Source organism: Panthera uncia, chromosome F2 (genome assembly GCF_023721935.1).
Source record: "Panthera uncia isolate 11264 chromosome F2, Puncia_PCG_1.0, whole genome shotgun sequence".
Classification (NCBI taxonomy): domain Eukaryota; kingdom Metazoa; phylum Chordata; class Mammalia; order Carnivora; family Felidae; genus Panthera; species Panthera uncia.
The window spans coordinates 8,674,829-8,685,667 of NC_064812.1; the positions used below are offsets into that span (position 1 = coordinate 8,674,829).

Here is a 10,839-nt window from a genome sequence, read left to right on the forward strand (position 1 = left end):
CTGAAGCAGGCTCCAGACTCTGAGCTGTCAGCAGAGTGGGGCTCGAACTCACGAACCGTGAGATCACGACCCGAGCCGAAGTCGAACGCTCAACCGACTGAGCCACCCGGGCGCCCCCAGAGCGGTTTCCATTTTACCGTGCAACCTCCCCCACACGCCTCTTTACTTTCGCTGGTTCCTAAGGCAGCTGGCAATCTCCATCTCTGTACATCCGATTCTCCAACCCCTGCTTCCCCAGTCCCTGCCCTGTGCCACACCCCGTGCTAGGCCCAGAGGATGCCATCATAGTCCCTGCCCTCAAGGTACTAGCTGGAGATGTAGAAAGGCATTGAGTGAGTGAGTGAGTGCGTGAGTGAATGAATAAATGAATGAATAAATGAATGAACAGTAAAATTTCCAGAACTACCTTCCAGCGTGGACATACTTGTAGTGCTGGTCTTTTGTGAATTTCAGAATTCATACTTCTAAGCCCGTCTCCAAATTTCTAGCTATTTTTATGACCGTATGTGAAATATCTGGGACCTAGTCTCCACCATCTGCACATCTGTGGAATGAACTCGATGTTCCACCGTGACGCATGATAACTGCACACACAAGAAGATCTGGTAAGTCATTTTGCTGATGATTTATTGCCTTAAGGACAAAAGCATAAACGGGGAATTTGCGCACCGAAAATCCTTCACGTCGAACAAACATGTCCCACGTTACACAAATCATGAGAAAAATGAGGAATGTTGTAAAACATGACAGATCGCCCAAGTGCTCTTTTTTTCCTCTGTTGGGAAATTCCAAAACATTCCTTCATTTGTTTTTTAGTCACTTGCAAAAATGGCGGTAGGAATACTTAAATATGAAGTCACAGTTTGGAAACAGATATAAACACACAGACACACACACACGCACACACACGTACACGTATATGTGCACAGATACACAGTTGACCGTTCTGACCACTCGTGAGTCCCAAGCTCTGCAGGCTTATTATTGCAGTTGCTTTACAGCAAGATAAGTCTTTAAAAAGCAGTGACTTAATTCAATAGAATAGTCAGGGGTTTCGTTGCTTCCCCATGATCTCTATGTACACACAGCACAATGTTAATGAGATTATAGACAACTGTATCATTCAAACCTACTTGCTTGACTCCCTCTCTGAATCACCTTGAAATTAACATTGTCCAGACACAACCCTGTTGTCAGTAAAGCACCTCTTGGTACCTTTTGATTTCGGGGGCATGCGCACCGGGCTTGGGGTCAGGAGAGATGGCTCAGGGGTCACACTGACCTTGGTTGGCAGTCCCGGTCTGCGGTTCCCTAGCTAGTAAGACACTGAGCAGAGGATGTAACATCTATGAGCCTCAGCGTCTTCTCTCTGAAGCGGAAAACGATTATAACGCCAAGTCTCATAGGTTTGCTATGAGGACTAAGAAAGATACAGCAGGAAAGCACCTAGCCCAGGCCTGGCACTCAGTAAGTGCTCGCCAAGTGTTGACAATAAGGTTTAGCAAGAAGTGGTGGTCTGAGAATACAGGTTTCCTCTCTCCCCACCTAAGCACACCAGAGAAATTCACTTGAGGCGCTAATGTGAATTTCTTCACCAAAGGCTAACAAATCCTTCGTGTACCTTCCCCTTATCCCAGAACACGGAGTAACAAAGGACTGGAGACACCATCTGTCTTGTCTACTGGATGGCCTTGCCAATGAGACGCTCTTCTGGGGGTCATTCGTGCTCTTCCTGGAGGCTTCCCCAAGAGCCAGGCCGAGGGGAATAAGCTGGAATTTGGGCTCCAATTTGTTTTGGCTGATTTCTCAGCCTCTTTGAGTCTCAAACTTTCCACGTATAGACATGAGGACGAGAAGCTTCCTTCCAAACGTCATGAATGTTAGTAAGATAATTTAAGCAAAGTGGGTGGCACCAAGGAGGCCTTCAAAAAAGGGGCATTTTTTCTTTGTGACTAATATTCCTAACTTTTATTGAGGTCGGTCACACCACTGCCGAGCGAATCTGACTGCTAGAAAGGTTTTCCTTGCATTGGTCCCAAATCTCCTTCCCCATGACTTCAGAACATGGAGCTGAGACTTTTCCCAGGGGGGCCTGCCTAGGACACGTCCATTTCTCAAAACCAATATAACCGGAGTTACCCCAGCCCACTCGGCCCCAGGGCACTCCCGGATTCCTCCATCCAGGTTTCCTAGGATCTTGGAAGCTATGCTCATGTTTCCAAACTGGGATGCAGAGTCAGGAAGAACCTCGCTCTTGGATTTCTGCTGAATTTCAAACGCGGTTAGCCGTCATCCGGTCCTGGTGATTTGTAGACCTCAGGTAATTTCACTCTGAGAAAATCCAACATAGATCCACACAGGCTTAGAGAAGAGCTTATTCTTGCGGTAAACGCTCTTCACACAAAATGTCTTTTTCAACAAAAAAATACATTTGTTAAATATCCAGTGTCTCCTTCCTAGAGCACTTTAAATAAGAGTTGGCTGATAAGATCTGTACCTTTGGAAGAAGAGAGCCTCTGAGTAAAAGTAGGAACACATACATGGTGTCTTTTATTCCACAAATATATATTGAGGACCACTGTATGCCTTGTATGGACCAGGCGTGGGGGAGGTCATGGTCAGGAAGGCATATTTCCAGTCCTTTTTTCCTATTTCAGAACCCCTGGCCCACCAACACCGAATTCCCTCAGGAATAACCCGCACATCTCTCATCCGAAGCATTGGATAAACAAAACCATCTCTTAAATTCATGATGAGAGCTGGCTCCTGATCTGAAGGAGGGGAGGACCGATTCATGGAGTTTTGTCCATCCTGTATTTTTTTTTTTTTTTGGATGCTCAGGCACCTACATTACCTGAAAGCGAGATACGCTTCTCTTGGGAAAGGAGCTAGAGAGGCAGTGAAAAGAGTGAAAAAACAAGGGCAGGAAGTCGGTTACTCTGACATGTTTTCCTGCTCGACACGCTCGGGAGCTCTAAAAAAGTAAGGACAGAGACGCGGGTCGTAAAGTCAACAGTAAATATTTATATTCTGCTAACAAGATAAATAATAGTCTCATTTCCATTCATAACAATCTTCTGTTCCTTTTAAGCTTCAACCCACTTTGGCATTTAGTCCCTGTTAAATATATTTCCGTTTCTAGACAATTGGTAAACCTGTCTTCACACCAGGACTGGGGGTTTGGGTCAGCAGACCCGAAGTCTGTGAGAAGGGTCACTGCAGCAGAAAGAGCGGTGTCCTTGTGCCCCAGACTGATGCAGAGTGGATCCACTTCGTGGTTTGAGCCACATACAGCCTGTAGCTGTCTCTGTTACTTTAAGCGGGTCTGGCCCGGACTTCAGCGGGGTCTCCCAAGGCCCGTAAGAGCAGAGCAACGTCCCGGGATGCCACTCTCAGGGGTCAGAGGGGCCATCCTAAGGGCTCCCCCAACTCCCAGGAGCCCCGAAGCAGGGAGAGGGTCTGGATGCCCAGAAGAGCTGGCCAGCTGCCCGGTGTCCTGCTGGTCAGCAGCAGATTCACGCCAGGGTCCATCACTTCTGAAAATTGGCCGACCCTGTTCTGACCCTAGAGTATTGACTGGAGACTTTTCCCGTGAATAAGAATGAAAGTCATCAAATTGCATTTCTGACCAAAACAAACCAGTGTGGACCATTTACCATGCAGGGGTGATGAGAGACTTAGCCCAAATCTTCGGAATCAGAGACACTTGGGTGTGCTACGGTCAGAACTGTCTATCAGCGTCCACATGGCAGGACCCACATAATAGACTGTTCCATTGTAGATCCCATCTGTGCTTCTGAACGGACCCAAAGAGTCTTGTGGTTTGGCATCTAGAAAGGGAAGGAGTGATGTGAAATGCCTAGCTGATTCTGTTCCTTGGAACTCAGGTAAGATCCAGCAGGACTTCCAGTGACTTGGACAGGCTTGGGTTTTGTCCAGAAGAGCTGGAGACAGTCACTTTGGAGCATATGCAGAACACAGCCAAGGAGAGAAGTCAGAGTCTGGGCCCGAGCAGCAGCAGAACGGGTCGTTCGGGTGGTTGGAAACAGGACAGGGGGCTGACGGTCTGGATCAGGATAGTTAGAAGTCAACGGGAAGTGGACGAAGAAGGCTCAACTGGGGGCCTCGGAGGGCTGGCTGCTTTGCACACACTGGGCCATGCCCGAGCCCCGTGTTTTGTACCCGTCTAATTGGCAATTTCTGGGAAGTCAGGATAGGATTCTAAGTCGGCAAAGATATCGTTGGGATTCCTACAACTCAGGTTGCAGAAGCAAGCGTTGATCCATAGGACCTGGCGGGAGAAGCCAGGCCCGTCGGGACATTGGAAGGAGACGTCGATGGTCTTGGACTTGTAGGGTATGCAGCACCTGCTGTCTGTGCACACCCCACAGTACTTTGGCCGGTAGGGACGCGTGCTGGTGCAGCCGGCGAGGGTGAAGTTCATGGATGCCGCGGGCTGGTACACGGCCAAACACTTCTTCCCTTCCTGCAGAAAAGGAGGTTTCAGTTGGGGTGCTCAGAGGATGAACAGTCACCGTCCTCCCTCCAAGCCCTCATTTCTCCCTTCGCACTCACCACGCAGGAACCCTCCACCTTTCTTTCAGGTCTGCAGCATCTTCAAGCGAGGTTGGACCTCCCCAAACACGGCGAGACCCAGACATATTATGCAGAAGCACCTGAAGGCCTCCCCGGGCCCTGCCTGGCATGCGTGGTTCCTCCTCGCAACCTATAAGGTCTTCTTTCCTACCTTTCCACTTGCCCATGCCCAGGACTCTCTCACCGTTTTGCCAACGCAGGATGTCTGCGTAGCTCCCTTGGTCTACCAAGTGTCCCAGCTGCTGAGTGCTAGAACCATCACGGGGTTCCATGATCGGGGAGCTGCCCTTTCCCCTAACCTGTTCTTCCTCCTCTCCCCACGGACTCTCACACACATCCTCCTCGTGCAGCTTGCTTGCTCAACCAGAGTGTATTCTGGAAAACTAGCTCTATCTCCGCACTGGGCAGTGGGCCACTTGAGAGCAGGGCCCTTACTGTGACTCTACAATTTAATTCCGCACCCCGTACCTAGTAGGCACTCACTAAATTCATTGAACGAATGGCTCTCCCACGTGCTGGCACCACGCCAGAACCGGGGGCGGAGCAGGTCCAGGCCACGCAGGGCTTGACGCTTATACAGATCGAGGAGCCATCTTGGGTTCATAATTACAAAACCAAAATTGGGTGGGAAGCAAGAGGCAACAGCAAGGACTTGAGTTGGCTTTATGGTAGACCCACCTCTACCTCAAAGGCACGGTGCCTTCACCCAACCTGGGGCCTTTGTTCCCATCTTTCCTGCAGCTCACAACTCTTCCATTCACGCTCTCAGTTAAACCACATCTGCTGAGTACCTACTTTGCACCAGGCACCAAGAATATGGAGGCCAGCGTGGCAGAGGTAACTGATCAGAGAGGGAGCAGAAGAGAGAAGGGAAGAAGAAGGAGAAGGAGGAGGTGGAAAGATCCAGTTGGCTGGCACAGAGATAATGGAGTCAGGGTGGGGGACAGGGAGTAAGAAGGACTCGTGGGGAAGTGGAGCTCTCTTGTCCCCTGGGCAGTCCTCTCTTCGGCAGCCCCGAGATGCCATCAGTGCTCCAAAAATGGAGTCAGTGCTGAGTTTTCCTTTCCTTTTCCTTTTTCTTTTCCTTTTCCTTTTCTTTTTATGTGGCAAGGGACCAAGGCATGGGACCAGTCCCAAGACGGAAGTGAGGAGACCTTGAGTTAGATAAATCAGACCCGTTTCTAACTACTGTGGCCCACTCTATCCTCATCCTTTAATTATCTTAGCCTCTCAACGCCGGAAGAGATGTCAGACCAACCCCAAGTCTTACCGATGAGGAGCCTGTGGCTCAGAGATGCAGAGATTGGCCACAGTCATGGGCAGTCAGCAGCAAATGGGCATTTGACTCCTGACTCCAGCTGTCCTGAGCCCTCTTTAGAGCTCTCCTACTGCCCAGTGTGACTGTCATGTCCGTGCACTTGGGTGTGGGCTGGGACAGGACCACAGGGTGAGTGGCAGTCAGTGAGGGTCCCTGAGCATCTCCACAGGAAAGCACTTCCAAGGGCCTCTGAGTTCTCTCCAGAGTGTCCCTGACTCTGAGAATATGGTCACCGCAATGCTTCCGTTGACTGAAAGCCCGCTGATATACATTATCCCGTGCAACTCTTCCGAAGGGGGCTTAACTCTTCCCATTTTCCAAACGGCCCCCTCGAGGAAGTGCAGGCGCCAGGCTTTAAGCTGGGCTTGTAAGATGCCTACCCCGCCCTGGAGGGTGGACTCACCTTGATGTGTGGACGGATGTCCACGTCGCAGGGCCGCAGGGTGCAGAGGCGGCTTTCCTGCTCAGGCCAGCACCGGGTGTTGACGTTGGAGATACGAGTGGAGACCCCCAGGCCGCAGCTGGTGGAACAAGGGCTCCAGGGGCTCGTGTAGGCTATGCAGTTCCTGTGCCACGGCTCCACCTCACCCGTGGCCGCTGTGGATATAGGGACCGGACTCCCTGTGAGTCGCCAGACGCCATCAGCCACTCCGCCCCACCCTCAGCGCCCACAGGGTCCGGGACCCTGAAGCTTCAAGAGGAAAGAAGTGGGCTATCTCCCCCCACTCCTGAAAGGGCAAGTTAACTCCTAACCCCTCCCCAGGGAGAGGAGGATCTGCTCTGGGCTCCTCTGCCTCTCTGGAAGAAAGATCATGTTTAGAGACAGGGGGACCAGAGTGCAAATCCTGCGTGACCACCTCCAAGCTGTAGGGTTCCGGGTAACTCACTCAGGGTCTCGGTGTCCTCGTTGGAACAGAACACCTGCCTTCCAAGGCTGGTGTGCCAAGGAAAGGGCCTGTTTACTGAGTGCATATCAGGCACCTGCAAGGTGCTATCCCTGCCCCTGCAGCGATCAAGTTTATTTGGAGAAAGTCAGAGGGAGTGTCTATCCCCTAGAGCCTAATAGCTAATCTGGGTGATGCTGAGGGCACAGTGGTTAAAGAGACGCACAGGCTTCAGAGCCAAATTGCCTGGGTTCAACTATGAGCATGGCCACTCAGCAGTCGGGCAGCTTTCGAGAAGCTAACCCCACCTCCATGCCTCAGGCCCCCCACTTGCAAGAGGGGTTGACGCTAGCGTTTCCCTCCCAGGCCTGTGGACAGAAAAGATGGGTCCGCACCTATGAAAGCCACAGGCTGTCTCTGGCCCTTAGTAGACTCTCAGTAAACACGAGCTTACGTGGTTTCTTGACTGTCAACTAAACACCAAGTCTTGGATGGTTCTATCCATGTGTGCATCCCAGCATCTAGAACATGGTGAGTGCTCACTTACTCTCTGAGTAACGGAAAAATGGGCTAAGCTAGAGGGGGAGGCAGGGAAAAAGCCAGCAGGACAAAAAGAGAGGTGCCACAGAAAGACGGAACAAGATATACAAGAGAAGCCTCAAAGAGGGCCCTAACACACGTGCCCACAGGCAGGAAGACAGAGAAAGGACCGGGCAGAGGGGGGAGAGGAGGAAAGACAGATGGTAGGGCAGGGGAGCGGGGGAGGGGGAGAGAAGGAAGGCGGGGGAGGGAGGCTGGTTTGCAGTGGGGAGGACGGGAAGGAGGGGGGAGAAGAGGGATAAAAAAAAATGGAGAGGGGTCAGGGCCGGACACTCAGCCCCTCCAAGTGAACAGGTGTGCAGGGAACGGGGATGGATGAAGGAAGGAAGGAATGAGTGAAGGGGGAGCTTTGAAAGGCAGAAGAAACAAGAAGAGGCAACTAAGGACAGAGGAGAGGAGGGCTGGGATGAGCTGGGGGTGGGAGCACGGAGGAGGGAGGCGGAGGGACGGATTTGCCTAGGAGGATAAAAGGGCTTTGGTTTCTGGGTCGCCCACTGGCAGGCAGGGACTCTGCTCGTCCTGGGTCAGAACGGGGTCACTGGGCCACATACAATGGGCAGCCAGCCACTGCCCCTCCCCCCGTGACCCTTGTGTGGCTCTGCCGGTTGGGGGCCGCGGTGGGACTATTGCCTTGGGCCTGCTAGGAACAGAGCACGGCCAGCCCAGGCCCCTCCGGAGAGGCTCTGCCCCCCCCGGAACTGCGGGGAGGGGCAGGACCACTGGAGGGTGGCACCCGCTGAGGGCACACAGCCTGGGGGCACATCTCTATTGTCTGGGCTGGTCCCCTGGCACCCCCCCCCCACCCTTTCCTGCTTTCCAGTTTGTTCTCTGAAACACCTTCTTCACCTAGCTTCTGCAAAACCTCTTTCTCCTGTTTCTGTCCTGCCTCTTGGATTCGCCTGTCTCAGCTTTTTCTCTCCCTGGCCTTGAATGGTGGTGTTTCCGGGGCCACACCTATGGTTCTCCACCTGGGCGATTTTGTCCCCCAGTGTCCAATGGCAATGTCTGCAGGTATTTTTGGTTGTTACTCCCTGAGAGGCAGGTGCTGCAGACATCTAGTAGGGAGAGGCCGGGGTGCTGGTAGACACCCCACAATGCACAAGGGAGCCCTCCCCACAGAGTCTTCTCTGGTCTGGATGTTGTCTGTACCAAGGTTGAGAAACCTTGCTCTACACAGTCTCCCTGAACAATCTCAGGCACTTACAATTGTTAGGAAACCATCAGTACCCTTGAAACCCCAGACTCTGTTGGCATCTCTTCACTCCTTCATGTCCACTTGTCTGGCAGACACTTTCCTTCTAGAAATATCCTCATCTGCTGTCTTCCGTGTCATCAGCTGCTCCTGGTTTTCCTCTTCTATTCTCCATACTCTGTCCCTGTCCCCCCTCAAATGTCAGCCCTCCCAGACCTCTGTCTCACTCTACATATCATCCCTGGACCATCGTACTCGCCATAGGCAGCCCCAGGTGCATGGCTTCCAGAACTCTCTCTGCAGTGGATTGATGCTATGACCCCGGTCCTACTCCTCATGTAGTGCTTCTCACATCAGTACCTTCCTTGCAATCTCCACCCCAACTGCCCTAGCTCAGATCCTCACTGGCCCATCCATCCATCCATCTGCCCACCCATCCATCTGCCCATCCATCCATCTGCCCATCCATCCACGAATCTATCCATCTACCCATCCATCCATCTGCCCATCCATCCATCTGCCCATCCATCCACCCATCCATCCATCCGCCCATCCATCTATCCACCCATCTGCCCATCCATCCATCCATCTGTGCATCCATCCATCCATCCATCCGCCTATCCATCCATCCATCCATCTGTGCATCCATCCATCCATCCATCCACCCATCCATCCTTCCATCCATCTGCCCATCCATCCATCCAACCGTCCATCCATCCATATGCATCCACCCAATCCATCTGCCCATCCATCCATCCATCCATCTGCCCATCCATCCGTCCTTCCATCCATCCGCCCATCCATCCATCATCTGCCCATCCACCCATATGACAAACATTGATCTGGTACCTGAGAAGTGGCTGGCATTGGGCTACTCCAGGAAGCAGTGTTAAAACAAGTGGGCCTGTCCCTCTCCTCCTTTTCCAGGGCTTCCTCTGGCTCACCTGTCCACCTATCCTCCATAGCGAGGCGGAAGCCACCTACCCCCTCTCCCTCCCTTGCACCTTGTGTTCATGCTTCTCCTCCTGGGGGCGCGCACACACCGTTCCTGCACCTCCACTCCCCTACCTAATCTCTTAAGTAGGATAACAATGACTCCCATGTATCTGGCTTTGTTCTTTAAAAGCTCTTCCTCATTTTCTGCTGCGAGGACCCCATAAGACAGACGGGACAGATGGAGAAGTAGGGTCCCAGAGGTCACGCAGCTGGTGGGGCGGTGCTCTGGGACTGGGACTCAGGGCGTGTGCCAACCACAGTGGTCAGGGCCCCGGGCCCCGCCCTCCCTTCCCCCCCGTCCAGTCCCCTCTCCCCGGAACCCACCTCGGGCGCCTGTGTGGCGCTGCGCCGTCTTGCGCGGCGTCGTCGCACCGTCGTCGCACACCCACTGCTGGCAGCAGCGGCCGGGCACGCGCACCCGCCGGGGGCGGCGGCACCAGAGGCGCGGGGGGGCGCGCGCGCACGCACAGGGGTGTGCAGCCCACGGCGCCGTCCACGCACGTGCAGTTGTACTTGCAGCTGGGCTGGAAGGACTGGCCGTTGGTGTAGCGCACCCCGTCCAGGACGCAGCCCACGCCGACCACCTCTGCGAACACACACAGCCGCCGCTTGGCTCGGGGCCCAGTGGGCTCGAGCGCCCCCATGCGGATACCTCCCGCCTCTGGACCTGTGCCAGCCCCCGGGGAGCACCGCGCGTGGGCGAGGGCGGGCAGGCAGGGCCACCGCAGGGCGGGAGTGCGGGGTGCGGCTCCGCCATCACCCGCCGAGTGACCCCCAGGGGCCAGGCTGGCAGCCGGTGAGAAGCTAGGGCATGGTGGGCGCAAGAGCCTATGCGACCCGTCCTGTCCCACCCCCAGCATGTGGCACAGAGCCTAGTACTGACAAATGCCTCTAGGGTCATGGTTCTGAGACGGCCAAGTGTAGAGCCAATCAGAACACTTTGGAACAAAGATTCCACTCATCCGATGCATATTTATGGAAGGTTCTAGGCACTGGAGATTCAGCAGCGACCAAAACAGACAAAACCATGCCCCCATAGAGCTTACATGACAGTGGGGGGTGACACAGGAAAGACAGATCACACAGTGTGTTGATGGGCACCAGTGCCCGGGAGAACAGTGAAGAGGAGGGGCGGCTGGGGGATGGGGGGCAGTGGCTGATTCAAGTGGGCAGCCAAGCCTCACCCAAGTGATGCGGCTTCGGCAAAGACAGAAGGAGGTGAGGACGGTAGGCGGCACAGGTGTCGGGGGAGG

At 53.7% G+C, this 10,839-nt stretch overlaps 1 protein-coding gene across 1 annotated transcript; it reads right to left on the reverse strand.

Moving 5' to 3' along the window:
* Positions 1-1,464: 1,464 nt before the first annotated feature.
* Positions 1,465-10,288, reverse strand: CCN4 (cellular communication network factor 4). The gene is given in 4 exon segments (XM_049632864.1): positions 1,465-4,486; positions 6,318-6,511; positions 9,911-10,037; positions 10,039-10,288. Coding segments are annotated over 4 exon segments (813 nt in total). The 5' UTR covers positions 10,231-10,288; the 3' UTR covers positions 1,465-4,186.
* Positions 10,289-10,839: the final 551 nt, after the last annotated feature.